General features: G+C 52.8%; 1 protein-coding gene across 3 annotated transcripts in view; it reads right to left on the bottom strand.

Annotated features, from left to right (window-relative positions):
* Positions 1–26304, bottom strand: part of SMOX (spermine oxidase) — a 36086-nt gene extending 9782 nt beyond the window's left edge. For all 3 annotated transcript variants that reach the window (XM_081148795.1, XM_081148794.1, XM_081148796.1), the window contains exons 1-2: positions 26105–26304; positions 1735–1968 (exon numbers count right to left, since the gene is read on the bottom strand). In XM_081148795.1, the coding sequence (XP_081004921.1) occupies positions 1735–1942 (208 nt within the window). In that variant the 5' untranslated portion in view covers positions 1943–1968; positions 26105–26304. The remainder of the gene's footprint in view (positions 1–1734; positions 1969–26104) is intronic.
* Positions 26305–27845: the final 1541 nt, after the last annotated feature.

Genomic DNA, 27845 nt, shown 5'->3' with positions numbered 1-27845 from the left:
CTCAGCAAAAGCAAGAACAAGGGGAATAGCTTGAGGTCAACTGCAAGGTCAGTGTCCCAGCCCTATCCACCATGCTCCGCCAGGAGGTGAGGCAGCCCAGAGCAGGCCTCAGTCTGAGAATATTTCCTGCTCTCTCCCACATGCTCCTCCGTCTGTGTCATCCTTGCTACACCCCTGCATCCAAAGGGTACCAGTCACTATCTCCATGTCTACACACACACTCCACAGTGTCCCTGGAGTCTCTCGCCCTTGACCCCTGCTCTTATCAGTGAGATTCGCAGCCACCATCTCACACTGCAGCTAGTTCAACTGCAGCCTGGGCTCTCAGCCCTGGGTGTCTACAATACATGCACATATGCCTTGCCTGGACATGCTCTTCCTTCTCCTGGCAAATTTGCCTTGATGCTCCTCACATACATCATTCCACAAGTACTGCCTTGTCCTTCTCACTACTACCCAACTCCCCCTATCACTGGAGACCCACCCAACCTCTCTCCCCGCAGGGAAGGCTTCCTGCCAGATTGTGCATCCTCTCAGCCTCCTGAAGCCCCACCCCTTCCTCCTCACTGCCTGTACCATCGTTTCACTGCACAGCATGTCTTGGATGTCAGCTACCACTGAGACTGGGCTATTTGTGCTCCTGTCTTCTGCTTCCATCTCAGACCCTGAATATCTTATCAAGACTCAAGAACCACAAATGCAACAGCCCCTTCTCAAAGACTCCAGGCTAGCCAATCAGTTATCAAGCGAAGAGTCCCACCCTTCCCTGCTGGCTGTCCCCATATTTACAAGTGCCTTGGATAGTGCTTTCATCCTTACTACTAACACACTCTCCTGTGTGTGCCAGGGGATGATAGATGTAACTTCACATATGCCATCTTCTAAATGCTATAGGGAAGACTCCTAATGTGATCAAAGTCTGTGAAAGAAGAAAGTCCCCATTAGTCTTCAACCCCTGCTTATTCTAAACCTGGCCACCTACTTCTCTTGCCCCATTCATCAAAAATGGGAACACGGAATCTGCTTAGCCTTACTGCCTGTGAGGGCACAGTCACAGACACAAAATCCTACGGTCAGTGCAGCCTACAGTGCATTGCTCAGCCTCTCAATGGTCAGACCCCCTGGCTGGGAAGCCCTGGCCTCCAGCTGCATTTCAGGCAATTCCCCATCTTCTAGGAGCCCTGGGGTGAGTCTCTTACCTGGCTGCTTTCTCCAGAGTCCTCAATATTCTGCAACCTGGACAGACCCTCTTCCCAGACAATCCTAAGACCTACCCACAACAAGGCCCAAAATCCCCTTCCACCTCCACTGCCCTGAGTTTCTATTGTCCCAGCTAACTCTCGGTCATGATACACTAATTCACACTCAAAAGTTAATGACTAATAGAAACACATGGGATTCCCCTTCTTGTGAAACAGAAACTGGTTCATCCACTGCCAAGAGTTTGGTTCTGGGAATCCCCTCCCTCCTAAATACTGAATCCTAGGTCATGTTCCCAAAATGGCTGGAGAAAACAACCAGAGGTCTACCGGCAACAGCAGAGGCTCATCCTGCCTACTTCAGAGGGCTCCTGAGAGGGGCAAAGGAAGCTTTTGGAAAACATCCAGGCAGCATGCATGATGGAATACTTACCACAGAGAAGAAGCTAAAGTGATGAGATTTCAGACAGGGCCAAGGCATTGGAGGACAAGAGGTGGTGACTTTAGGAGGTAGCTGGGCTGAGATGGCACTCACCGAGTTTTACGCTCTCCACACGGCCTCCGATACGGCTAGAAGCCTCAAGCACAGTGACATCCGTGAAGCCCTGCTCCAAAAGTGCTTTGGCTGCAGCCAGGCCAGCCAAACCCGCACCAATCACCACCACACGAGGCTGTCCCCTTCTCCGTAGGCCACGACTGAGAGTGTCATCCGCACTGTCGCCACTGGATTCACAACTTTGCATACCGTCCGCACTCGCCTCCTAGGAACCTGCAGGGAGCAGAGATGGCACAGCTCACCTACTATGCTTTCACTTCCCACCTGCCCCAAGGGGCGTCCACAGGCGCTGCCCTCAAGGGGAGACCTGGAGCCCTCCCTGTCTTCTTCAAGGACCTGGAAGTAAAAGCCATCTCCAAAGGATGCAGAAAGGGAAGGACAGACACAGGGAGGGAGAGAGGAAGGAAGGGATGCATTGTGGGCCCCCACCAGCAAGCAGGGGAGCCGGGGGCCCACCTTGAGCCCCTGAAAGCCATCAATCCCATCCAAAAACCTGTTGGGCACTACCTCTTCCCCAAGGGCCAGCCAGGAAGAGGATGACCGACGGGCCAAAGTCAAGGGAAACTAACTGGCCCTGCTGCTGACCCTGGACCAGCTGGGCCCAGCACAGCTGCTGTGGTTCAGTTCACACCAAACCGGCGATGCTCACACTGATCCCAGGATGCTTGCACGGATCTCAGGATGCTCACAGCAACCCCTGATACTTGCACACACGGCACTACTCTCCCTCCCTGGCCAAGCTCATCCCTGGCACTCTCTCTTCTTTGCCCCTTCTCTTCTCCTCTGGATTTCTGTTAATCTTTCACAGCCTCAGTGAGGTGGCAATTTGGTGGGCAGGACATAGTTCAGCCCTCCCCCAAGAAATGCCACAAGGCCAGTATTGGAAGAGCCTCTGCTATTCCGGGTTAGACCTCTGGTTGTTTTCCCCAGCGATCCAGCCCCTCAGTCACCGCAAAGCAGCAAGGAGCCCAGGAAACTGAACCGTGAGGACCCGTGGCACCAGAGGCCAGACATCAAATTGACAGTTACACTAAACCAGCTTGCTCAGAGACGCCAGGCTAGGGAGCTGATGGCTAGGAGGCCAAGGGGGTCCCTGAATCTGGCCCAAGGGCTGGGAGAGGCTACCTTTCTCTTCCAAGTGACCACAAAGGTCTGAAGGTATCCATGGGTGACCCCAGGAGGCCACTCAGCTCTGATTCTGTCCCTGTTCCTTCCCTGACCCAAGCAACTGAGATTCCAGTAGCTTTTGCTAAGGTTTCCGTGGCAGAAGTTGCAGACTCTAATAGTATCCAGGACCTAACAACAGGGAGCAAATATGGGTGGAAGGAGACTGCTGGGCAGCGGACAAGCAGCATCTAAAAAGCCGTTGCCCATCCCTAACATGTCATATTCCACCAAATAGATATGCTAGAGAATGTTCATAGCAGCTTTATGCACAATAGTCAAAGCCCAGAAACAACCCAAAGGTCCATCCATAGAAGAACAGATAAATACGTCGTGCTATGTACAGCACATCCATGCCAGGGAATCGTTCTCAGCAATAATCTCAACATTACCTCGAGCAAAAGAAGCCAGTGATAAAAGCTCGTACTGGACGACTCCATTCACATAAAGTTCACAAAGAGGTCAAATCAATCTGTGATGACAGAAGAGAGGTGGGGGAGGGAGACTGAAAAGGGTCAGGAGGGAACTCTCTGGAATGGAGGAATAGGTATCTTGATCTGGATGGTGGTTGCAGCGTACATATAAGGACCCACAGAGTTGGACATTTAGGGTTTGTGCCATTCACTGTATGTGTGTGTCTACCTCAGTAACCACTCGGACATTCCTGGCTCCCTCTAAGACAATAAAAGCTGGCACACTGGCCTCCTTCTCCACACACGTCAAAGTCTAGCAAAGGGGTCTCTTTCTCAGTATGCTCAGGCTGAGAAGCTGCTCCTCACACCTCCCCCTACCCAGGCCCACCTGCACATGGACTGCCCCCCAATGCTGTCCAAACCCCCAGGCCCAGGCCAACTCAGTGCAGAAATGATTCCCCAGAGGGCCAGAAGGTGATGCCCATGGTCCAGAGCTCCTCAGAGGGGCTCCCAGCTCAGAGTGGTGCCCCGCCCCTTCCAGGACAGCCTGTATCCCAGCTTTCCCATTCCTTCTCCCTCCTCCTTCCATCCTTCTTCTGTCCCTCCACCCCCCACCCCCACACCTTCCTGATGTTCTGTTCAGCCACATGATGGGGATCAGGGCTGGCTGGAGTCCTTTCCCCACCCCCAGGTTCTCCTAGCAGGGAAGTAAATCTAGAAGTGAGGGTGTAACTGCCTGCACCCCCAGCCAGGGCGGCCTGCAGGGAGGAAGGGTCACAGATGCAACAAAGGCAAGGAGCCTGCTCTGTAGCAGGTCTGTAAACACACAGGGTGCCCAGAGCTGCCACTGTCACCACCACTGCTGAGCACCCAATGACACAGTAAGATGTGGCTCTGCTGCTTCCATGCCCCAGTTCCCCAGGGCTGTGGGGCTCTGCCTGCATGCTTGTTTCTGGACCCCCATCCCCATCTCCAGCCCTAGGCCACCGCCCCCCAAGAAATAACCTTTTATATAATGAAAGGGTGGGATCAATGCAGTGGTTCTCAAATCTTATTGGTAGAACCCCTTCTCGAAAATCTCCTATGGGGCCCAGTGTGTGGCTGGGATGAAACTGGGGAAGCTGCCCCCACTGAAGTCTCATCACAGAACACCCCAGGCTCCCTGGTGCACCACATTTAAAAACCCAGGTCTAGATAAGCAGCTACCTTGGGAAGCAAGTCTAGGGGAAGAATGCTTGGAGCAGCAGTGCCTTCCCAGCCAGCTACCTGAACTTCCTTCTCTCTGAAGTGGCCAGCTTGTCCTCATTACATTGTTGTGACAGTCAAAAAAGGCCCCATGTGGATGTCACAAGATTGTCATCATTTTCAAGAGCTTCATATGTGAAAATCATTTATAAAGTTCTGCAGCTAAATTATGAGCAGACTGTCTTTGGGACGAGTTCAGGAATGGATTGTGGGAAGTGCAGGCAGGCAGCTTGCCTTTAAGATGAACACAGAAAGAACCCTGTGTGCCCAAGTATCAGAGACCTTGAATTCAAACAAACATCACACATGGGTGCCATGGGGGGAATGGGTAAATGGGGCCATATAGGTCACCTGCACCCCTGACCCTCACAGCTAATCCCAGATGGGCCCATCAATCCCTGGGGCCCCCAAGAAGCCAGAGAGGTCACCCGCACAGCCCACAGAGGGCAGACAGATAAGGAGTCAGTGCCCCGTGGCCCCCACATTGGCCTGTGGAGCCAATACAACCTGGGATGCAAACCGAGAGGCGAGAGAAAACCATGTGCTGGGACACCTACTACGTGCTGGGCCCTCAGCTAAATGCTAAACTGGACCTTCAGGTGCTCTGTTATTTGATCGGGGGTGGGGAAAGAAACTTGTTTTCCATTGGTTTGTGTCATCTTTCCCTTTCCTTTCAAAAATTTTTTTTTTAATTTTATGAGAAAATGTCTTTTTGAGGAAGAAGAATCACTTAAGGCTCCTTGGGCCTGCCTGCTCCTCTCTAGACTTAGAGAAATAAATAAATAAATAAATAACACCCGCTCCTTGATCTGTATGCACAGGAGAAACAGAACACCCTGTACTTTTCGAGCAGATAAAGGAGAGAAGAAAAAAAGTGCTGGCTCAGCCAGGCAGGGAGGAGGAGGAGGAGGGGTGGGGGAGGAGACAGGCGGGAGGTGGAGGCAATGGCACTTGCCTCCTTGTAACTGCTTCCATGGCAAAACGGGGGCGGGAGCCTGGACCCCCGGGCCCCAAGCAGGCCAAGACCGGCAGCTTCATGAAACCAGGCCAGACACTGCATGAGCGTCTCACCGCCACTCAAGACGTCCCGCGGCTGCCACCCCATCCTCCTTCCCATCTGCCTGCAGGCCACCACCTCCCCCTGCTGCCCAGAGCCAACACTGCCCTGACTGACCTGCCCAAGAAACCAAACTGGAAAGAAGAGGGCAGCAGGGGGGGAGCGAGGACACAGGGAAGAAAAGCCCTGTCCTGTGGCAGGGTCACCAGACAAGGATGGATAAAGACTGGGAGGCCACGCAACGGGAACGGCACTAGCAGCCAAGCATGTGTCCACTTCCCACCCAATATCCTGAACAGTTTCATTTGTCACCTGACATTTACCCTCCAAGAACTGCCTCCTAATCATCAAATACTAGAGACATGTTTTAGTCCTGGAGTCCCACATCTGACCCTGCCCAGCCCCTCTTGGAAATGCCCAGAACTGAGCCGGGGGTACCACTCACCTTATACTTTCCCCATGGCAGTTAAAACCACTGGAGTGCCAAGCACTCCCAGGCTCAAAATTGAAGGTATCGTTCATGAAGACCCGCCCTTATCCATCTGGTGAAGCTATGTGAACCCCACAGTCCAAATAACTGCTGCCTCTACCCTCAACTTCCCCAGGCACGGCCTACCTCCTCCACCTGAACCGCACTCCTACAGAACTGCTCAGCCACCCCCTCAAAGGCAAGCATGGCCAGGCTTCTCACTGACCAGGAATAAAATCCAGCCATTCACTGAGCACCCACCATGTACCAGGCATGAGGAAGGCCTTAGCTCTTGACCCTCTAGACCTAGCTGACCTTTGTGGCTTCAGTTTTCACTCACACCCCATCAAACATACACACACACCCAAACTCCACCAAAGTCTTGAGCATCCCCAGCGTAGCCCAGCTGAAGGCCTGTGGGAAACATCCCTCTCGCACACATCAGAGGAGCTGGCTCTCGGTTCTCTTACATGCACACCCTTGTGCAGAGCGCTGTGGCTGTGCAGCTGTGTGGCTGCGCGGTTGTCTGTTGCTTGAACCACCAGCAAGGCCCGCTCCACTGATGTTTCCTGAAGCAACAGATACCCTGGAAATGTGAGTTTCCTACACTGGTTCTGCTCTGCAAACACCACCACCTGGCCCCTGCCTATTCTCAAAGCATGGTTGTCTCACCCCTAGGAAATCCTGTTGCCTATTATTCTGGAGTGAGGCTACAGCCCCACAATCACTGAGCAGGGCCACAGTCCCAGGCTAGACCAGTGATGCAGTGATGCCTTCCCCAAGCCTGGGAGTTAACTGCGAGGGTCAGTGGTCCAGCTCAGCACAGGGTGCCCCTTCCTCCTCAGTGTTGGAGTCCACTTCCCTCCCCAACAGTGGCCACTACAACAAAAATGATGCCACGAAGGGCCACCTTCCCAGGTGTCCCACACCCTTCCAAAGTTGCCCCTCACAAAAAACAAAAAGTATCTACCCTTCCTTGGGTCCCCTCTGAACACAGGCTACTCCCAAACATGTCAGCTTCCTGTCCTTTTCTCAAGGTTACCCAAGTGCAAGAACCATTTCCCAGAGGAGAAGAGCATGGTCAAGGCAGTTAGCCCACCTGGCTCACCTCCCCTCACCCCTCATAGTCCAGCCTCCACCAGCTGAGGCACTCCAAAACAGGCCCACCCCTTCCAATCAGCAGGCTCCTCCCCTCCTCTAAGCCCCACCATAGCTCATGTGAGCCCTCCCAGGGGTCTGGGGGCCACCTGCACCCTCCCCAACCAACCTTGGGGAATTCCAAGCCTCTCCTCCCAACGGATACTCCTAGTGCTCGAGGGCAGCAGCCCTACCTCAGTTTCCCTGGAGGGAACCCTCCACCTCAGGCTTCCAACAGGAGGGGAGGGGGGCTTTCAAGGGAACCTCTTTGGACTGCCTGGCAGGTCTGGGGAGGGATATGGATTCTCAAGGGGCCCCCCAGACAATGCAATTATTCTTCAGATGTAAAAACACCCAGAAATCCCAGACCAGCTGCTTTGCACAGCCACCCAGACAAAGGGGCTCTGTGTCTGCCTGCAAGGCTCCTCCCACCCCTCAACCTCAGGAAGGGGCTGGGCCTGAACTCCTCCCAGCCCGACCCTCCCCAGTCCTCCTCACCCAGGCCAGCCAGCCAGGAAGTAAAAGAGGCAGGATAGCTGAGCCAGGCTTGGCCAGTGGCTGATGGGGGGGAGGAAGGGGTACAGATACAGGACAAGGACAGCCTGTGAGCCCAGGAGACACAAGGGAAGGGAGAGAACACTGGCCTGGGAGCCCAGAGACCCAGGCCCCAGTTCAGTCTCTCCCTTGCCAGGTGGCACCTTCTCTGGGCCCCACCTAGCCAACACATCTAAACTCACTCCAAAGACACAGCATCTGTATCCCACCTCCTGGATACACTTGTCTAAGTCCCGTCAGATGCTTAACTGCCTCTTTTAGTCTTCAAGCTTTCCCATCTGTAAAAAGGGGACAGGTACAGCTACCTGGTAGGACTGCAAGGGCCACCTCAGAGAGGGAAGGGAAGGGAAGGGAAGGGAAGGGAAGGGAAGGGAAGGGAAGGGAAGGGAAGGGAAGGGAAGGGAAGGGAAGGGAAGGGAAGGGAAGGGAAGGGAAGGGAAGGGAAGGGAAGGGAAGGGAAGGGAAGGGAAGGGAAGGGAAGGGAAGGGAAGGGAAGGGAGGAAGGTCCCAAGGAGACTAGTACAGAGGTGGAAGTCACCTCTCCTAGGCCCAGAGCTCCATTTCAGTTGAGGAGCCCCAGCCTCAGCTTTGGTCCCAACCCATTAATACTAGACTGGACCCTGACCCTGAAATCAATACTGTCTCAACCTACCCAGTTCTGGGGTAGGGACAGGTATCAGATATGGGGCCATTAGCCAACCCCAAAGTCATAAAACGGACAAGGTGTGGGTGCCTCATTCCGCAGAGCCCAGCAGCAGCAGCCCCCCTCACAGGCCAAGGTGAGGAAGGGGCTCTGGGGAGGGCCCATCCTTCTTCCTGGCACTTAGATGTCTCTCCAAGCACAGTGTTTTTGTTAGCCACATCTCTTCCCCACAGCCAGATGTGTCAAGTCCCTAAAAAGCACAACTTTAAAAGTCTGTGTAAGCCTTTTTCAGAAGTAGGGAGCCTGTACTATATGGAGAGAGGCAGTCCTCGACTGGGTACTTGGGGGGTCAGCGACAACAGCATGGCCCACACAAGCACTGGTGGCAGGAGGGCTGTCATTCCTGGAGAGGTGAACATCATGGGCCAGCCTCTATTTCCCATGATGCTCTGCAAGGCCAGAGACCCAGGTGGATTGGTCCAGGACCCCAGCTTATAGCTAGCTGCCTGTAGGGACAGACCCTGAAGACCACCTCATTGGTCCCAACCCATTAATACTAGACTGGACCTTGACAGAAGCCTACTTGGGGACAGAGGAGGGGAAGCAAACATGGAAAGAAGCCAGAGAAAGGGTAGAGTCTTTCTGATGGGCATAACGTTCAGCTGGCAGCCATGATAACTGGCAGCCAGAAAGAGAAATAGTGGAGATGGGCCAGGACAGAACCTAGGACTGAATTCCTACCCCCATACCCACCACCAAATGGCTTTACCCCAAACTCCACCCTAGAGATCCCACCTTCAGCAAAATTATGTGAGTGGATCACGCTCTGACAATAGATCAGATCAAGTGTTGGTCTTGATGACTTCTCAACATCTCCTATGAACCTTTCAAAATGTGGGCCAGCCCCAACAGCTCAGCTTCCCTCTCCAACCCTAAATCCTCACATCTTATGGCCTGGCTTCTCATCTTCGTGTGTGTCTACCAGCAGACATCCTCTCTGGCAGGGTAGGCAGTCACCTCTCTGCCAGCAGGGCCCACATTCTTCCACTCGGATCCCAGATCTTACAGAGAGGCAGGCAAACCCCATTGCTCCTCAGCCCAGAGACAGGTCAGGGTCTTATATGATGACTATGCCACCCCTGGACAGACCTGGAGGAGATAAAATTGCCCAGACAGTAACTTCTGCCCCTAAACAGTATGGCCTTTAGAGAGTCTACTGGCTTTAGTCTCAGTTTCCCATCTGTAAAAAGGGAGTAATCACGCCTACCCTGAATAAGGCTGGCCCTGACCCCAGACCCTCTTAGCCAGCCTCCTGTGCTCCCGAGAAAAGTCCTAAAGGCATAGGTTTCATGGTGGATCCCTTTAGCAAACCTTAGGATGAGACCCCATGGTCTAGATTCCCTCCCTTTAAACAGAATCTGACACCCCCAACTCGGGGACCCCCCTCCAGGAAGTCAGCACCCACAGAATTGTAAGAGACCACAAAGTTGATCACTATCATGGCTGACTACGTTGGTATGAGACCGTCCTTGGGACAGCACACTAGGCTGTGGGCAGAAGAAGGCTGATGGGAGATGGTACTCACAGTCACTAACTTCCCTGGGAAGAGGTTCTCCAAAAAGGAAACCATGGCACCAGCCCTGTTCTGAAGCACCCAACTCACCAAGGCCCTTGAGGAATCTCAGACATACACAAACATAATCACAGAAACATACTTTGTTATGTTTCACTTGATGATGCAACTTGATAAATAGTCCCTCCCTTGGGGACACCTTATAGCACCACGGTTTTCATACAGGCTCTAGGGTCAGATCACTTGTTTCTGAATATCAGTAGTTTGACTCTCTACCACTTATTAGACGAGTGACCTGGCTTCAGTTTCCTCATCAGTAGAATGGGGCCAAAGAGTACTTGCCTCACAGGGTTGAGTGTGACAATGCAGAGTGCTTAGCCCACAACCAGGCAGGTAACAGCAATGGTATATTTATATTCCTACAGGCCCAAGTCTGCACATTAGTGGGGCGACCACCAGGAGGGCTGGGCCAGGAAACCAGATGTGCTGGGGGGAGGGGGAAATCCAGCCAATAGAGAGGTCATAGACGCTACTGCATGATGATTCCATGACCTCCAGGCCTCAGAGAAACCACCTCGCTCTGCAGTGATACTGCTGTGATCTGATGACAGGGGAGGAACAGAGGATTAGGAGACAAGGGCACCCCCCCCCCCCAACTTACTGGGTATGCTTGGCCCTCCCAGGCAAGGTCTTTGAGGCTGCAAGAGTAATGACAGAACAATCACCAGCCTCCAAGATGGCCTTCAATGATCCTTGCCTCCTAGTACTTGTGCCCTAATACAGTCCCTTCCCAAACTGACCTGTGTACACAATAGGATACTGTAGAAAAGATGGAGTGTGACTTCTGAAACCAGGTCATAAAACACACTGTGCAAGTACCATATGATTTTACTCATATGTGGAATCTGATGAACAAAATAAGCAAACAAAATAGAAACAGGCTCATAGAGAGAGAACAGGCTGACAGCTGTCAAAAGGAAGGAAGGATGAGGGGCTGGGTGAAAAAGGTAAAGGAATTAAGCAAAAAAAACAAACCTCATAGACACAGACAACAGTATGGTGATTACCAGAGGGAAGGGGAGTGGGGGTAGGGGGAGGTAGAAGAAGGTATAGGGGGGATAAATGGTGATGGAAGGAGACTTGACTGGGGGTGATAAACATATACAATATGCAAATGATGTATTATAGAATTGTATACCTGAAACCTATATAATTTTATTAACTAACGTCACCTGATATATTCAATTAATTAATTAATTAATAATAAATAAAAATAAAAACACATTGTGGCTTCCACCTGGCCCTCTTGGACTGCTTGTCAAGAGGAAGTCAGTCACCATGTCACAAGGCCACTAAAGCAGTCCTATGGAGAGGCCCATGAGGCAAGGAACTGAGTCCTCCTACCAACAGCCAAACCATCTTGCCAAGCATATGACTGAACCACCCAGAAGCAAACCCTCCAGCCCCAGTCAAGCCTTCAGATAACTGCAGCCCAGCCACCATCTTGACTGCAACCTCCTGAGAGGCCTTGAACAAGAAACACTCAACAAATTCACCCCAAAGTTTCTGACCCACAGAAACTGTGAGGATAATAAATGTTAATTGCTGTTTTAAGCTACTAAGTTTTGAGGTTGTTTGTTATGGGTAACTAATATAGTCATCAATTATCTCTCCCTGGGGAATCCCCAGGCTGGGGACCCTAGGCAAACTCTCTATTTCACTCAGGGCCACAGCTCCCTCTTTTCTGAAATTCAGGGCTAGGGTGGAGTGAACAGAGGGCCTGGCCCAGGCTCTACCACTTATAAGGCCCAGGAGACAGGAACTCCTTCCCAACCAGTGCATTAGACTCATCTGGAGATTTTTATAAAAGACTGATACCCAGCCCCCACACTGTGTCATCTAAATCAGAGTGTTTGGGGTTGGGGTCCCAGCATGGATATTTTTTAAGGGTCCTACATGATGCTAATGTATAGCCAAGGTTGAGAATCACTGCTGTACAGCAGGCTCCAAATGCAGACTCCAGGCCCACCCAGATACATCATGTCTGCTGTGCAGGACAGGAGGAGGCAGAGAGAACAGCAAGCCAGGCAGTGCCCAAGATCCACTTCCCTAGCCCCAGCTTAAACTGAGGGTCTCCTTCTATCCCCCTCCCCTGCGGCCGCCCAGCTCCCTAAGCCCGTGCATTACAAGTCTATAATGCACCTCAAGGTAGACGGGGCCAACCTCTGCCCTTGAGGACTGCTCCCTTCGAGAGGACCAGGATGCAGGATGGCGTCTAGCTCTAAGTGACCTTGGAGAAGATTCTGTTTCTTCACCTGAAAAAGTGGAATTACCATCACACCTGCCCTGCTCTCTAAGGGGTCTTAGGCTCCCACTCAGACATCGTCAGAAAGATTTATGTTTTGTCTCCCCAGTGGCACTGCCCTGGGGAGAACACAGCCACGGGTTAAACAGACAGGTACATAGCCAGTTAACTCACAGGTACAACATGCAGTGATAAGGATTCTGTAAGGGCTGTAAGGAAGAGTGTGGGAGAGGATGAGGAGGGGTGCCTCATGGGGGCAGAGAGAGGGGGCAGAGATTCCTAGGAGACCTGAGAAATGAGCTCCAGGCAGGGGGAACTGTATGTACAAGGGCTTAGAGGTGCTGCTTAAAGATCAACTCTCACCACTGCTTTTCCCTCCCTCCATGAATCAGCCTGCAAACCCCAGCCCCACATCGCCAGTCACCCAGCCTTCCTCAGAAGCCTCAGCAGCCACCCCCCAAGCCACAATGCAGGCATGGAGGGCTTGCCCTGAGCTTCTCCAAGCCTGCCAGCGACACGTGTAAACTCACCCCCATGGGAGCCCCCAAGAGAAAGGGTAGAATGGCCCCAGCTCCCCTGGCACAAGATCCCACAGGCAGTGCAGTGTGGAGAGTGGCCCCTCTCCCAGGCCTACTTTATCAGGCATCACCTGCAGTCCCAACCACCCAGAGAGAGTGGGAGGAGGTGGGCAGGATGGCCACTCAGCAACAGTGCACGGTGTGGTGAGAAGTCTGGGTGGGCACAGGACATCTGGGGGGTCCCCCCTTATCCACAGTTTTGCTTTCCCAAGTTTCAGTTACCCACTGTCAACTGTGATCCAAAAATATTAAATGAAAAATTCCAGAAATAAACAATTCATAAGTTTTAAATTGTGTGCCATTCTGAGTAGTGTGATGACATCTCACACGGCTCCATTCCACCCTGCCTGGGATGTGAATCACCCCTTTGTCCAGCATGGCCACACAGTGCATACAGTACAGTAAGATATTTGACAGGGAGAAAGACCACATTCACATAACTTTTATTACAGTATATTGTTATAATTATTCTATTTCATTATAAGTTACTATTAATCTTACTGTCTAATTTATAAATTAATCTTTATCATAGGTATGTATGTATTCAAAAAATCATAGTATATATAGGGTTCAGTACTATCCACAGTTTCAGGTACACACTGGGGGTCTTGGAACATATACCCTGTGGATAAGAGGGGCCTACTGTACATTTAAAAATGGTTAAAAAGGTAAATTTTATGTTATATATATATATTTTACCAGAATAAAAACAACAAGAACAACACAAAGTTTAGTGAGCACTACTCTGTGCCAGGCACCCGGACACAGCAACAGTCCGAAGCCTCCCCTTCGAGGCTCTAACAGATCAGGGGTAACAGGTGCCATGAGAAAAGAAAAGCAGGGTAAGGGGAGAGGCAGCTGCTCTGTGTGGGAAGGTCAGGGAAGCCTCTCTGATGAGGTGACAATGGAGCAGAGAAAGTGAAAGGCAGGAGGGGATCAAAGGGTAAAAGTGCTATGGTAACCTCCTGGGAACTTGCTGAATGACAGGATGTGGGGATGAGGGCAAGGGTGGGGTCAGGATGACTTGGGTGACCAGTCAGGACAAACCTTGATAAGTTCTGTGTCAACTGGTAATCCCCTCTCCCCTTGACAAAGCCTGTGGGGTGAGACAGACGAGAAATGGAGGCCAAATAACTTGGTGCAGGATCTACAGATGGGAGGAGAGCCCAGATGGTCTAATTCCAGAACCCAGTTCTCTCCTTAAGGCTATCACCAGCATTGGGAACACTTCTCCAGGCCACCTCCCATTGCAGGGCCCAGCACGTGTCAAAACACACAGCCCTGGGCTCCTCTGCCAGCCCCACTTCATCAGGCATCACCTGCAGGCACTGTCCTGACCAGCTCCTGACCTGGGCTAGTGTCTCCACAGAGACACACCCATTCTGCACCTGGGGCACTTGAAGCCTGGGAGGTGTCAGCTGGCAGATGAAGAGGTGGCTTCCCTGCCAGGTTTCTCCCCTCTCCATGCCAGGAGCTGCAGCTCCACAGTTCTGGGGTGAAGGAGGATTGCCCAATCAGCACTTTCCACTGAATCTTTCAAAACCACTGACAAGAACTGAGGTTTGTGAGACAAGGTCAAGCCCAGGCACAGTTCCCCCTTGCTGGCCCTTCATAACTGTGCACAAAGCCTGTGCTTCAGCTCCAGCCCCCAGGAGGAAGGTATCTCCTGCAAGCCCATCCTCTCTCTAGAGTCACGGGGTCCCCACTTTGCCCAGCCTGGGACCCATGTTCTCTGCTCCCAGAGAGACACTGCAGCCTAAATGGCAGACTGAGTGTCCAAGGCTTGCTGACTCCAGGCAGCAATGTGGGGAGGGTTTCCCCCTTCACTGTGAACTCTTCCCACAAAGCTTCCTATCCTATGCCCCCCACTCAGCAGTTAATCACAGAGTGAAGGTGGCACGCATGATCGCAAAATGAAAAAGGGAGAACATCCCCCAAAAATCCAGCCACTAGATGAACCACACAGCAAACCCCTACTTCCAGTGTTCTTCATGTGCCAGGCCCCGTGCTGGGCACTCTCCATTCACGGAGTCATTTAATACCCCCAAACACCTGGGTGCCCATTTTACAGATGAGGGAACAGGCTAAGAGAGGTTCACAGATGTGACAGAGGCCACCAGATAAAGTGAGGGCAGAGCAGGACTTGACAACACTGAGCTCATCTCTGCCCAATGCCTGTTCGGTTCTCAGGCCCCCATCAGCCTCCCGGGGCAGCAGGCCTGAGGACAGCACCCTGCCTGGCACTTCTCCTGTCTCACCCCTCCCCACAGACTGACACAGCACACACTGTGCCAGGCACTCAGGGCTGCCTTGTAGGAGGCGTCCCCAAACCTAGTCTCAACCCAGCTGCACTGCCAAAACCAAGGGCTGCCACAGGGAGGCCACCTGCCTCCTGCCCAGGGTGATGGTGGGGTGGGCATCAGGCTACCTGAGTCTCCCTGCCCCATAGGGGCTGGCTCAAGGCTTGCCAGGCATGACACTATGCCAGGCCACGGCCCTTTTGCCCTTGGTTTCATTCTCCAAAAACAGGGACAGGGATGCTAGTCTAATTGTGCCTGCACACAAAAGAAAAATTCTAAGAGCCACTAACGCATACTTCCCTCTAGACCAGAGGTGGGGAATGTCCGGCCTACGGATCATTTGGTCTGGCCCTGCCAAGGCAACCGCAGGTGGGACTCAAAATTCAATAAATCTAGCAGCTTTTTTCATAGCTAATTTTTAAGTTGATAATTTTGTATGGCCTGTGAATGATGTTATAAATATCCAAATGGCCCTCGGCAGAAAAAAGGTGTCGTGTCACACACATACCCCCCTCCACTAAACAGTCACCTCCTCTCTCAATGGCCCAAGGTTTTCCCTACCTGGTAACTACAGGGTGGTGTAGCTGTGCTCTCTGACAAGTCCTAACACAGGATCTCCTAACACAGGAACACCCATAAAGGGCCCTCCATAAAGTTCAACATGGCAGCAGGACCCCAGGGAGAGCTGGAACCAGGTCTGAAAAGCCAATGCTCTTCACTTCAAAATGCATACGTGGGCCCTGAGCCCATGATTCAATCCATAAAACACCTACAGAGTTAAGACACTGAGCTTGGACAAGAAACATATTCTTCAAGTCCTTTCATTGAGTTCAAAGAGAGACTTAATAACTCACCAGCTATTGAAATAAAGAAATGCTTGTTCTCATAATTCTATCATCATGGTTATCGCTATTTTTCATAGAGCACGTCTGAGGTACAGAGCACAGTGCTAAGCATTTCACGTGCAATTTATCAGTGAATCCTCAAGTCAATATCCCCATTCTACAGAGGAGGAAATTAAGGTCCAGAGAGGCTCCACACCTGCCATCTAACATAAGGAACTCCAAAGTTCACTTAGTAAGATACTAAGGCTTGGCCTTTACTGTTTTTTAAAGCCACGGAATGAGTCAGATTCATTGTCTTGAGTTACTTTTTCAGATTAAGTCAAAAGTTTTCCATTAATTGTGTATGATTTTTTATTTATTTATTTTTTAATAAATCTTTATTGATTTCAGAGAGAGGAAAGAAGAGGGGGAGAGAGAGATAGAAACATCAATAATGAGCGAGTCATTGATCAAGCCCGCAACCCAGGCATGTGCCCCGACCGGGAACCAAACCCCGATCGCCTGGATCCTAGGTCGATGCTCAACCGCTGAACCACGCCCAGCTGGGCTGTGTATGATTTTTTAAATTAATTTTCCAAAAAAAGAGAGTGAAAGGGATCTATATGTTTAACATATAAAAGCCTCATTTAAAAATCTTTTTCAACAATGTCTGTCGATTGGTGGTCTTGAGTGTCTCTGCTTGAGCCATCTTAAGACCTAGCCAACTCAAGAGCTAGTTTTTTGCAGTTCACCCATCAGCCCCTTCCTCCCTGGGGTCAGGAGTTCGGGGAGCTGGGCTGGGCTGGGCTCGCCTGGCTTGGGGTGGGGGAGGGAGGTCTGGCTGTGGCGAAGAGGCATGGTTGAAAGTCGAGGAACAGGCTCTGAGGGGTCTGTGGGGTGAAGAATGGGCATTGCACCAGGTGTCAAAGAACCTGGGTTGGAAACCCAGTCATATCATTTGCCGGTACTGCCAGTACCTCCCTCTGTCTGTGAAATGGGCTAACAGCTCAGGCCTCGTGGTGCCTGAGGGGAGGACAGGCACTCTGGGTCTGCCAGGGCCTAGGACAAAGTTGGCAGAGGGTAACTGGGTTCCTTGTTCTGTTTCTAATAAATTACAGCTCATTTCCAAGTGCTTCTTCTCCTGGGCTTAAATCATACCTTCCTTTTCACAGTCTCCTCCAAGAAGTAGCTAAAGGGTAAAGGAATCTGGACTGGGGTGTCAGGGGTGCTGCACTCCCCCAGCCAAGCCACCCTGCTCTGGCTGAACCCAAATGCTTTCCTTCCTCCCCTCTCTTCCCAGCACGTTTAGAAAGAGCAGGAAAAGCCCTGGGCTCCGCTTGTTTGAAAAAGGACAGAGCGGGACAGGAGTGTAGCTGGGCTGGGTACGCAGGCTCACTGAGCATCCTCTGCCAGGGACCTCCTGTCTGCCTGACTTTGCACCATTAAAGCAACTTCTCCGGGGTCACAGTTTGAAATGCCACACCCCATCACCCCCACCTGAGCTGCTGAACAAAGAGTCCTCACACTTCAGAGGAAATGAGGTGTGGCAAGGAGCAAGGCAGGGTGGACTCAATGACTGTCCCCACCAGCCACAGGGGAGGAGTAGAAGAAGGGAGCAAGGGCCCTGGAACTCCCCCTCCCCCGCTCCTGTACTTGCAACACCCCTTCCAGGAAGGCAACAGGATGAGATTCCCAACCTTTTGGGGAAAATGACTCAGCTCTGAGAATCTGGGATAAGGGTCATATAAGCAACCTGCCCCCTCCCCATGCTTTGAGTTGTGAAGGGGCACAGCTATTCAGGAGGAAGGCCAATGTTGGAGGGGGGTGGGTCCTGCACCTTCAACCCACCATCACACTCCTGCCATGTTTCTCACTAAAGCACTGCTCTGATCAAACCACTGCCCTCCTCAAAAACCTTCAGGGGCAGGTGCTGGACAGGTGGCTCAGTTGGCTGCAGTGTAGTATCATACACCAAAAATGTTGCAGGTTCGATCACTGGTCAGAGCGCAAACAGGAGGCAACAGATCGATGTTTCTTTCTCTCCCCACCCCCCCATTCCTTTCTCTCTAAAATCAATTTTTAAAAAAACATATCCTCAGGTGAAGATTAAAAAACAAAACCTTCAATAGCTCCCCATGGCCTAATAAATGAAGGAAGGTCCCTGACAACTCCTCCCTGCCCTAGCTCCCCTGTCTCTTAAACCCACCCACCAGATCCTGTGGTTCCACACCCAGGCTAGTTCCACAGGGCCCAAAGTGGCCCATAAAATCCCCTCATTCTGCCCAAATCTCCTTACTCTGCAGGTGACTCCTCCAGGAAGTCAGTCCTGGCTACCCTCGCTCTCACTCTTTCTTCTCCTCTAGTCTGATCAGGACCCCACCCCAAACCTCACCATGCTCTCTGATGGCCTTTGTGCCTCTCACATCCCTGACCACTGTCCCCTTCCCTGGGTCACACTAAGAGCAGCCAACAGGTATTCAATTATCACAACGACCCTACGAGGGAAATAATGTTATCCCCACAGTACAAATGAGGAAACTGAGGTACCAAGAGGTTTAGCTTCTTGCCCAAAGGTCACAACCCCACTCTCTGAGATGAACAGCTAGGAGAGAACTTCTAGAGTGAGGAGATGGCAGGGGCAGTGGGGTGGGAGGCACTCCCAGAATCCCAAAGACCCAGGCCTGGCAACTGTTGGACCCTAGGCATCAGACAGGTCCTCCCAGTTCTCTTCCTCACCCACCCAGGAAAGCAGAGCTGTTGCCATGAGAACCCAGAGCTGGCTCTAGGCCCATCCTCTCCAGGCCATCCCTCCCTCTGCAGTACCCTTTTCTTCCACAGACTGTCCAAATGGTACCCATCCCACCAAGTCCACCTTCCCCAGGAAGTTGTCTATCCATCCTTCCTTCCCTCCCTGGCACTTCTGGACTTGGGCACTACCCAAGTCTTCCATGGAGCTGCATATTCCCACATCAGCCCTTCCCACTGGGTGTTTTTCTGGTCAGTGGGATATTATTAGGAAGTCTAAAAAAAAAGAAAAAAAAAGATTTCTGTAGTCAAATCATTTTGGGAAACACCAAATGGCTTCTTTTCTGCAGGACTTGTCAGAGCCTTTAATTCTCTTTAAAAGCATTCTGAATCTCCCACGTGGTGGTGGAGTGAATTTGCCAGTTTCTACGCTTATTGTCCCCTGAATCCTTGAAATTTCTCAGAACAATATTTGAGAAATGCCACCCCCTCCCACTTCCTCAGGACAGCCTGGCAAAGGCAGACACTGGGTCCTGCAGTCCTTTTAGGAGGTGTGCAGACATTTGGGGAATTCAGCCTGAGAGCCCCTCTTGGTATTGCCGAGGGCCGCAGAACCTTCCCACCTTCCTTTGGGTCTAAAGGAAGACCCAAAGGGTCTAAAGATACCTCATCTGACCTGTGCCCTCAGATACCACAGCCCAGGCCATGCCAAACCCAGAAAGCAAAGGGCTTTGGGAGACCCCCAAAGCACACTGAACAGTTCTTCCATGCAAATTGATCATTCTATTCCATCATTAGTATGCAAATTTTAATATTAAACCAAAATTAAAATGTTTTCAGCTGCCATTCTAGGAAGAAGCAGTACCCCACCCAACAAACCCAGTGACCCTCTCACCTGCTCCCCAGAGAAAGGACAGAATCCTTCAATTTATAGGAAACTGAGGCCTCAGAGGGGAGCAGACACTTGCCTGCAGTAGCCCAGCCAGAGGGGGAGCAGAAAGAAGCATGTAGACCTCCCACTTCCAGGTGCACCAGGGAGAGGGCCCAGTGGGAGAAGACCCCAATAGCAGTGGTTCATGTAACCACTGGCAGTGGCTACAAGAACTCATGCAGGGCAGGGTGAGGGATGCTGCACCTGCTGGGGGGGATGGCTCGGCAGCTGGGGAGACCCTGGGGACTTCTAGAAGATGTTATGTCTGGAGCTGAAGTCAGCTGTTTCCCCAATCTCCCTGGGCCAACACTAAATGGAGGAAGAATGCTCACCCCAGATTGGCTACCCACAGGGCTGGGCTCAGCTGTGGGCAAAGATAAGGTGCCTACATGCGGCCTGCATGTCACCCTGCACTGGGCAGTACCTAGAAACCCTCTTGTGATCTTGGGAGCTCGTCAATGCCAAACACCCTGGAAATCAGACCTGGTTCCTGACCTGAGACACAAGCCCCCAGAGATCCCTCACCCAGCCCCACTTCCCAGCACCCTGCATCCTCTACACTCTCCCCTCTGCCCTGCCTCCACCTCAGCCCCCACAGAGGCAGTCCCCACACTTCCCCAACACAGCCCACCGGAGCCCAGATGGTCCCCTTTACTTGTTCCAGGCCCCACCTGACCTGCTCCAATCTGCACCTACCTGGCCCAAGTCTACAATCTCAACCCTCGCTACACATAGATGGCCCTTAGACCCGGCTGCATCATACCACCCAGGAGCTTGTCAGAAATGGCAGAATCTCAGGCCCTACCCTAGATCTGCTGAATTAGAACCTACATTTTAACAAACTTTCCAGGTGATCTACTTTATGTTGGAGTTTGAGATGTACTTTTATAGACTACTGTTCAAGTTGCACCCGGGACCTATAACCTTCAGTGGCTCCCTGGGGCCTAGTGAATCAAGTCTAGACTCAGCAGCTTGGCAGTCAAGGCCTTCCCCAACCTGCCTTCAACCCAATTCTCCAGGTGTGGGCTCCTCTCCACCCTAGAAATGCCATCCCCTCCTTTGTTGGCCAAAACTGCTAGGACTTCAGGACCCTGTAAAAGCACTACCTCCTCGAGGAAGCTGGTCTGACCTGCACTTCATTATATCACACCTGGCATGGCTCATTCTTATTTCCTGGACAGGGGGACCCTGTCATGTGTTCCCAGTGGTTGTAAACACTGGACTGGGGCATAGGAGATGTCAAATGATGCCATCAGTTGTCAAGAAGTCTACCCTCAGCTCCTGCCTGCCAGCCTCTGGCTCTGCCACAGCTTTCACCTCGACCCAGCAGACAAGGACTCAGGTAGTGTGGATAAGCCTCCTGCATACTCCCTGCCAAAGAAGGGAAACTCCCCAGAACCATGGACCTGGTTAGCTTCCAGCAATAATGTGCTTGCTCAGTGTGCCTCAGTTTCCCAAATTTCAGAAGAGAATGCCACCAACTTTGCCTCCCTCTTTTCCTGGCGGGCTGGCAGAATCTGGCAAGATAGATGAGCAGACCCCTTAAACTCTGGGGCTCAGAAACTGGAGAAAAGAGACTCCATCCTTTGTGGTCAGCAAACCCCTACTCAGCCAGCCAGCCAGGCCGCTGGGAGGCAAAGTCACCTGCCCAGAGTCATCCTCTCATTACCAAACAGGAAAGCCTTGCAGGACAGGGCTGCCACACCCTCCTCCTGGCTCCCTCCTTTCTGGCCCAGTTCCTCAGGGCTAGTGTCCTATGGAAAGTCCTCCTTCATACTGGGTCTGCAAGAAGGCACTCAAACATGTAACCTTAAGGAGTTCATGGCTTTCACAACCTCTGGGGAGCAAAGGAATAGAGCCTCTCTAATCCCATTTTACAGACAGACAAAAAGAGGTAAGGACAGGCCCAACAGTGAAGTGAATTAAGCTGTTTTCAGTTCCCTTTTCTCTGTTCCCCCAGCTCAGCTCCCACGTTTGACCCAGCCTTACTCTGACCACCCCCCCCCCAGGTTTCCCAAGGCCAAATCTGAAGCTCTACCTCACAACATTCTAGATGGAATCCAAAACAGGCCAGTTTATCTGCAGAGCCCCTACCTGACCTCCCTAGGCTCTCCAGAGGCAGATGAAGAGGGCAGTGGGGCAATACTAAACCCAGAGGGATGACATTCCAATGGTGGCATCTCAAGCAGAGAGTTGTTTTAGTACCAGAAGAAACTGACCCCCCAGCGCCCTAAAATCACAGTGTATATGATGCTCAACTACTCAGCCTGGGCCTGAGCCTCTCCTGAAAGAAAAGGTAGGGCATGAAGCAGAGAAACTCACTGAGCGAAGATCCCTTCTACCTTAGAGGTTATGACTTCCTTCCTACCTCCCCAGTCCCCAAAACATGCAGCCTGCATGTCATCCTGCAAGTCTGGAAGTCTGTAAAAACTGTTTGATTGTTAAGAAGACTTCAGTTGGTGCCCATCTGAGAGGTATGAGGTAAGTGGTAGAGTTGGGTGGTTTACAGCATGGATTCTGGAGCGAGGTTGCCTGGGTTCAAATCCTTATTCTGTCACTATTGCGTTGTATGACTGCGCCTCAGTCTTCCCATCTGTTAAATGCAATAAGACCTACCTTATAGAGCTATTAAGAGAATTAAAGGAGTTAATATTTACAAAGTCCTTAAAACATTGCCTGACAACCGTTGAGTATAGCAGGGCCCTTGCCCAGCCTCTTGGTCTCTGCCTGATTTCCCACCCAGGATACCCTCCTTGCTCCCACCTATCCCAGGTCAAGGCCTTTCTTAGGCATGCCAGCCCAACTCTAGATCTGGACCCCAGCCTCTGTTTCCAGCACTCATCTCACAGTGTTACCTTGGTCCATCACCAGCCTGCCTGTCCAGGACCCAGCTGCCCTCCCTCCCAGATCTGAGGTCCCCTGGTCCTCCGCCCTCCATTCTGGAAGCACCAGCCACACAATTCAATTCTCAGCTGGCTCCTCTGTGCAAAGAGGAGAGCTGTGGGTGGAAAGACATGGGTCTAATAGAGAGACCCCCAGCCCCAGTTTGTTCCTCCCTTTCAACTCCCTGCCCTCCAGGGATGGGTACCCAGCAGTCACCCAGGGAATAGCCTGAAATAAATCCCCAGCTGCCCAGACCGCTCCCATCTCCTGAGTTAGAGAACACCTCCCACCATCACCCCCGCCTACCCCTGTTAACCTAGCCTGGATTCCCACCAAAGAGAGCAAAGGAAGTCATTTACCCCCAACCCACAGCAACCCACACTGACTCCACATCCCTCAGACCCTCCAATCTCCCCCCTAGACCTGCCTTCGAGACACTTGACAATTTCCACTTCCCTTTTTCACACCCCACTGACCCCCTCAGAATCTTACAGCCATCTGCACAACTGCTTTTATGAAATGAAAAGAAAAGAAAAGAAAAATCTTCGGGGTGACGAGATTTAAAGGGGGCTCCTGCGCTAACTTCAATACCCACCTCTTTTGCCTAGCCCAGCCCCAACCTTCCCACCTGATTCAAGACTGAACAACAGCTGTGTGCCAGGCACTGTGTAGATGCTCCAGATACAGCAGTGGGCCATTCAGTCAAGTTTCCAGCCAGCCAAAGTAAAAAGATAATTGTAACAAATAGTCACGGACTGTGATAAATAGAATGAGGAAGGTAAAACGGGAGCTATAGTGAATTATGGGGTGGGGAGGGGCCCTCTACCAAGACTGGGAAGGCATTTGAGAAAGGCAGACTTAAGTTGAGACCTGAAAAATAAGAAGGAGCCAAACCAGCCCAGTAGAAAACCCTGGAAGAACATTACAGGCAGAGAAAACATTATAAGCAAAGGTGCCAGGACAGAAAACAGCTTGGGTTGTTCAAAGGCCAAGTGATTCAGGTGTGGCTGTCAGGAAGACTACATAGGGACAAGATAGGGCTGGAGGAAGTCAGAGATGGCCTGATCACGAAGGGTCTCATAGGCCAGGGGGAAGCTTTGAAATTTTATTCCAAGTGCAATAGGGAGCTAAGGAGGGCTTTAGAGAATGAGCTTATCTAATCAATATTTTTCTAAATACTTCTCTGTTAAAATAGAATCTCAGAGGGAAGGTGGGGGAGAGGTTAACCAAAGAACTCACATGCATATATGTATAACCCATGGACACAGACAACAGTGTGGTGACGGCTTGAGGGGGGTTATGGGGTAGGAGGGGTCAATGGGGGGGAAAGAGGACATCTGTAATACTTCCAACAATAAAGACAAATTTTTTAAAAATTTTAAAAAATAGATTAGAGGAGAGCAAATGAGGACTTATGGAAACAGGTAACAACTACTGCAGCATTTGGGCAAGACATAAAAGGTGGCTTGCCCTGGGGCAGTAGCCTAGAGTGGTAGTAGTGGAGTAAGAGCTTGAAGAACATGCCTGAGATAGATTCTGCAGAAAGAACCCAAAGGATTTGCTACTGGACCGGTTGTGGGGATGGAGGCAACGGGAGGAGCTGATGCCTCCTGGTTTCCTGTCTTTAAAGCTGGGTGGGTTTACTGAGATAGGTAGGCCTGTGGAGGATCGTTTGGGGAGTGCAGTCAGGGTTCTGTCTCATCCATACGAAGTCTTTCATACCGATGGCACATCCAGGACACCATAAATCATCACATAGGTGGTTGGATAGAGAGGCTTTAAGATAAAATTTGCTCCTTAAAATCATGAGAATGAAAATGATGTATATTTAAGATATGTGTGTTTGTAAATTAATACTTGATTTTAAAAGTCCTAAGAAAGAATGAGAGCTGGGGGTGGGGGGCGGTATGTAAACAGAATGGAGTCAGGGAAGAGGAGGGGACTGAGAACACAGCTCTGAGACCCTCCAGCATTCAACGTTGAGTGAAGCTGTCCCCAAAGATGACGAAGGAAGGACTAGCCAGGGAAAGAAGAAAACCAAGAGAAGCCAAGAGAGATTATTGGTCCTAGAAGGAGAAAATGATCCACAAGACCAAGGGAGGTCAAGGAAAACCTGCTTGTGGGGGTGTGGAAATCACTGGAGACATCGCCTGGGGGAGGGAAGGCGCAGTTTCAGTGACTGGTGAGACAGAAGCCGGGTCAGGTGGGCTGGGGAACCCAAGGGGCAGGAACAGGCGGCTCTCTGGAGAAGCTCTGCTGCGAGAATTGGATCTGTTGCTGAGGGAAAATGAGAGATGAGGGCAAAAGCGGGACTGTGAAATGCCAAAGCGTGTTCTGACACTGTATGAATAATCCGGGGGGAAAGAAGCCACTTCTAAGACTGGAGAGAGGGGAAGTAACTGAAGAGTGGGGGACAGGGAGCGGAGCACCTTGGAACCCAAGCGGAGGCATAGGCCTGGGGCAGGAATTGGGATGCTTCGAGCCCCTTACCAGAGAGAGGGGGAGGGGAGGGGGTGGGGAGCACAATACAGATGCGGGGCCTGCACTGCACACACTTCCAGATGCGCGCCTACCCACCCCTCCGTCCGCACCCACTTCAACGACCCCTGGGGCGCCTGCCTTGTTTCGCTGCTTGGACAAGTGGCTCTCCCGTGGACTGGCACGGGATGTGCCACCACCAGCACATTCTGCAAACAACCTGTGGACACATCTCACCGTACACGTCAGCCACAGGACTTATCTCACCAGGCCGTACCCTCCCCTGGTGCAAGCCCTCGGAGGGGGTCCACGGACCCCTCGCCGGCTCCACCAAAGCCCCAGCCCCATCCCAGGGCAGAGGCCTCCCTCCTCAGCCCCTCCCCCAAGTGAGCCCTCCAGCACACTACCCCTTTCCCAGCCCGGCTGTTGCCTAGCCCGGCGCAGCCGCTGAGCCCCTAGTTGGCCCATCGGAGAGAGCTGCTCCCCACCCTGCCCGGCGCCCCCCCGAGGAGACCACCCGAACGCCCGCAGGGAGGGCGGCCCAGCCTCGCCCTGGTCCGGGCCGTCGCCCCAAAGCCTTCTCTTCTCCCCCAGCGACCACCCTCTGGGCGGCCCCAGTCGTCGCGGGTGTCGGCGCCCGGCTTTGTCTGCGCCCACAAAGCGCGCCCGCCAGACGCCCGGCCGCTCCCCAGCAGCAGGCAGCCCGCGGGGTCCGGCCTGCCCTCGCCCCGGCGCGCTCGCCCGGCCCGCGCAGCCCCCTCTCAGATCACCGGCCCCCGGGCCCGACCACCGCCTCCTCCGACGCGGGCGAAGGGGGCGCGGCGCCCACCGCTCTCCGAGAGCCGCGGGGAAGCCCGCGCGCCCAGCCCTCCGCCGGAGCGCCGCGCTGGCGCCGGAGCCGCGGACCGGCCGAGCCTTCGGGGCTGCCCGGGCCCCTACCCTCCCGCGGCGGCCGCAGCCCCCGCCTGCCCGCGAGCAGACCGGGCGCCGGGGGTCGGGGGTCGGGGGTCGGGGGCCGGGGGCCGCGACCGAGAGCGGGCGCACCGTACCTTTTTCCCTGCTGAGCCCGGGAAGTTAGTCTGCGGCGAACGGCGCTCCAGCCTCGGCTTCCTCCACCTCCCCTCCTCTCCAGCCGCCTGGCTCCCTCCTCCAGCCGCCACCGGGACCGTAGGGGCCCGAGCCAGCCGCCGCGGCCTGTATGGGGCCCGGCTCCGCCTCGCGTCCCCGGCCCACCCCGCCCGGCCTCTCCGGCCCGGCCCCCGCTCGGCCTCGGGGCGGGGACGCGCGCGGCTCCTCCCCGGTCCCGCCCCCCCGGGGGCGGGGAAACTGGCGACCGCGGGGCCGAGCGGCGCGGCGCCCGCACCTCCAACTCCCCGCCCAGCGCTCCCCGCCGGGGCCCCACGCCCCCTCCCCTGCTGGAGCCGGGAGCCAAACGTCCCCACCTGTCCCCGAAAGAAAAGCAGCCGGCCCAGCCCTGCCCTCCCTGTGCTGGGGGGGAACGCAGGGCCAAGGCTGTCTGCCAGGTGACCAGCAAAGCCGGGACGCGGGCCTCAGTTTACCCGAGGAGCTCGGGGCCGGCGTTTCGAAAGGAAAGAGCACCTCTCTCTCCTGGAGCTGCCTTCACTCCTGCAGACCCTCCACTGGGGCCAGAGGGCTCGTCCCCAAGGGCCACCCCCAATTTCATTTTCTCCCCAACACCGCTGCTGCACCCTCCACCCCCACACCCCAGCCTCCGAGAATGGACCTCAAACCTGCAACAGCAGTGGGTGATGGGGCTCTCAAATCGCCACAGCCTGTCCTTTCGCAGCCCACGACCGTGAGTGGAAATGGCCTCTTTAAGAAAATACCCTTTACTAGAACCCACTGCCTCATTCTTGATTTAATAAAAAATGAAGCTAATACAAATGTGAGGGTCACTTATCTTTTTCTTTTGTTTTTAAATCAGAATTATTTGGAAATTATTTATTTGTATTCTGTTTGAGATTCTGCAAGCACTGCTCTGGTTCCTTGCAGTTTTTCATTTGCTCTAGTTGGGGGGGAGGGGGGAGCAGAGGGGAGGAGCAGGGAGCCCTTGGTCTCTGACAATTTCATTCTATTTAGCCCTGTTAGCATCTTCAGGTCCTCCTGGGGCTGACAGAGACCCAGTCCTAGGGGTACAAGCCTTCAGTGGTATCCAGGATCCTGCCCTGAACTGTCTTTCAGACTGAGGAGTGTGCCTCACCTAACCCAGACCCCACAGTGAACCCACCAGGCCCCAATGCAGAGCATAAGCCCTCATGGGTCCGGAGGTCAGGACAGAGGGGTTTTGATGCTGCTCTGCAGGAGGGACCAGGCTGCGTGTAGGTGCTGGGAAAATTTCCCAGGCAAGAGTAAGGACACTTACATACCAGGCTGATCTTGCGGGGTGGCAAGAAGACATGGGTATCCTCCCAGCACGTGGCAGGCCCTAAAGAATTATATAGAACCCAGTGGGATAGGTAAGGGTACTGTTTGTGACTCACTCCAGGTAGCGGGCAAAATGCCTTCCTTACATGCTTGCTAGGGCAAAGGTCTGTTCCATGAACCAGCACACCTGGGGTACTGGGAAGGGGTGGATTAAACAGTCTGAGGGGATTTGGGGGAAGCAGGTGGGTCTGGCAGCAGCCACAGCATGGCTGCAGGGCAGGTACACGGCCTTAGCAGAAAAGGCCTTGTCATTGTCCAAGCTATTCCCCCCACCTAGAAGTCTTTCTCCCTGCTCCTGACAGATTCCTGTGACCCCTTGGAGTTAAATGTTAGGTTAAATGTCAT

This window comes from Miniopterus schreibersii (genome assembly GCF_964146895.1).
Source record: "Miniopterus schreibersii genome assembly, chromosome: 10".
Classification (NCBI taxonomy): domain Eukaryota; kingdom Metazoa; phylum Chordata; class Mammalia; order Chiroptera; family Miniopteridae; genus Miniopterus; species Miniopterus schreibersii.
The sequence above is the reverse complement of the archived record's forward strand: the minus strand, read 5'-3'. Positions and strand labels throughout refer to the sequence as shown.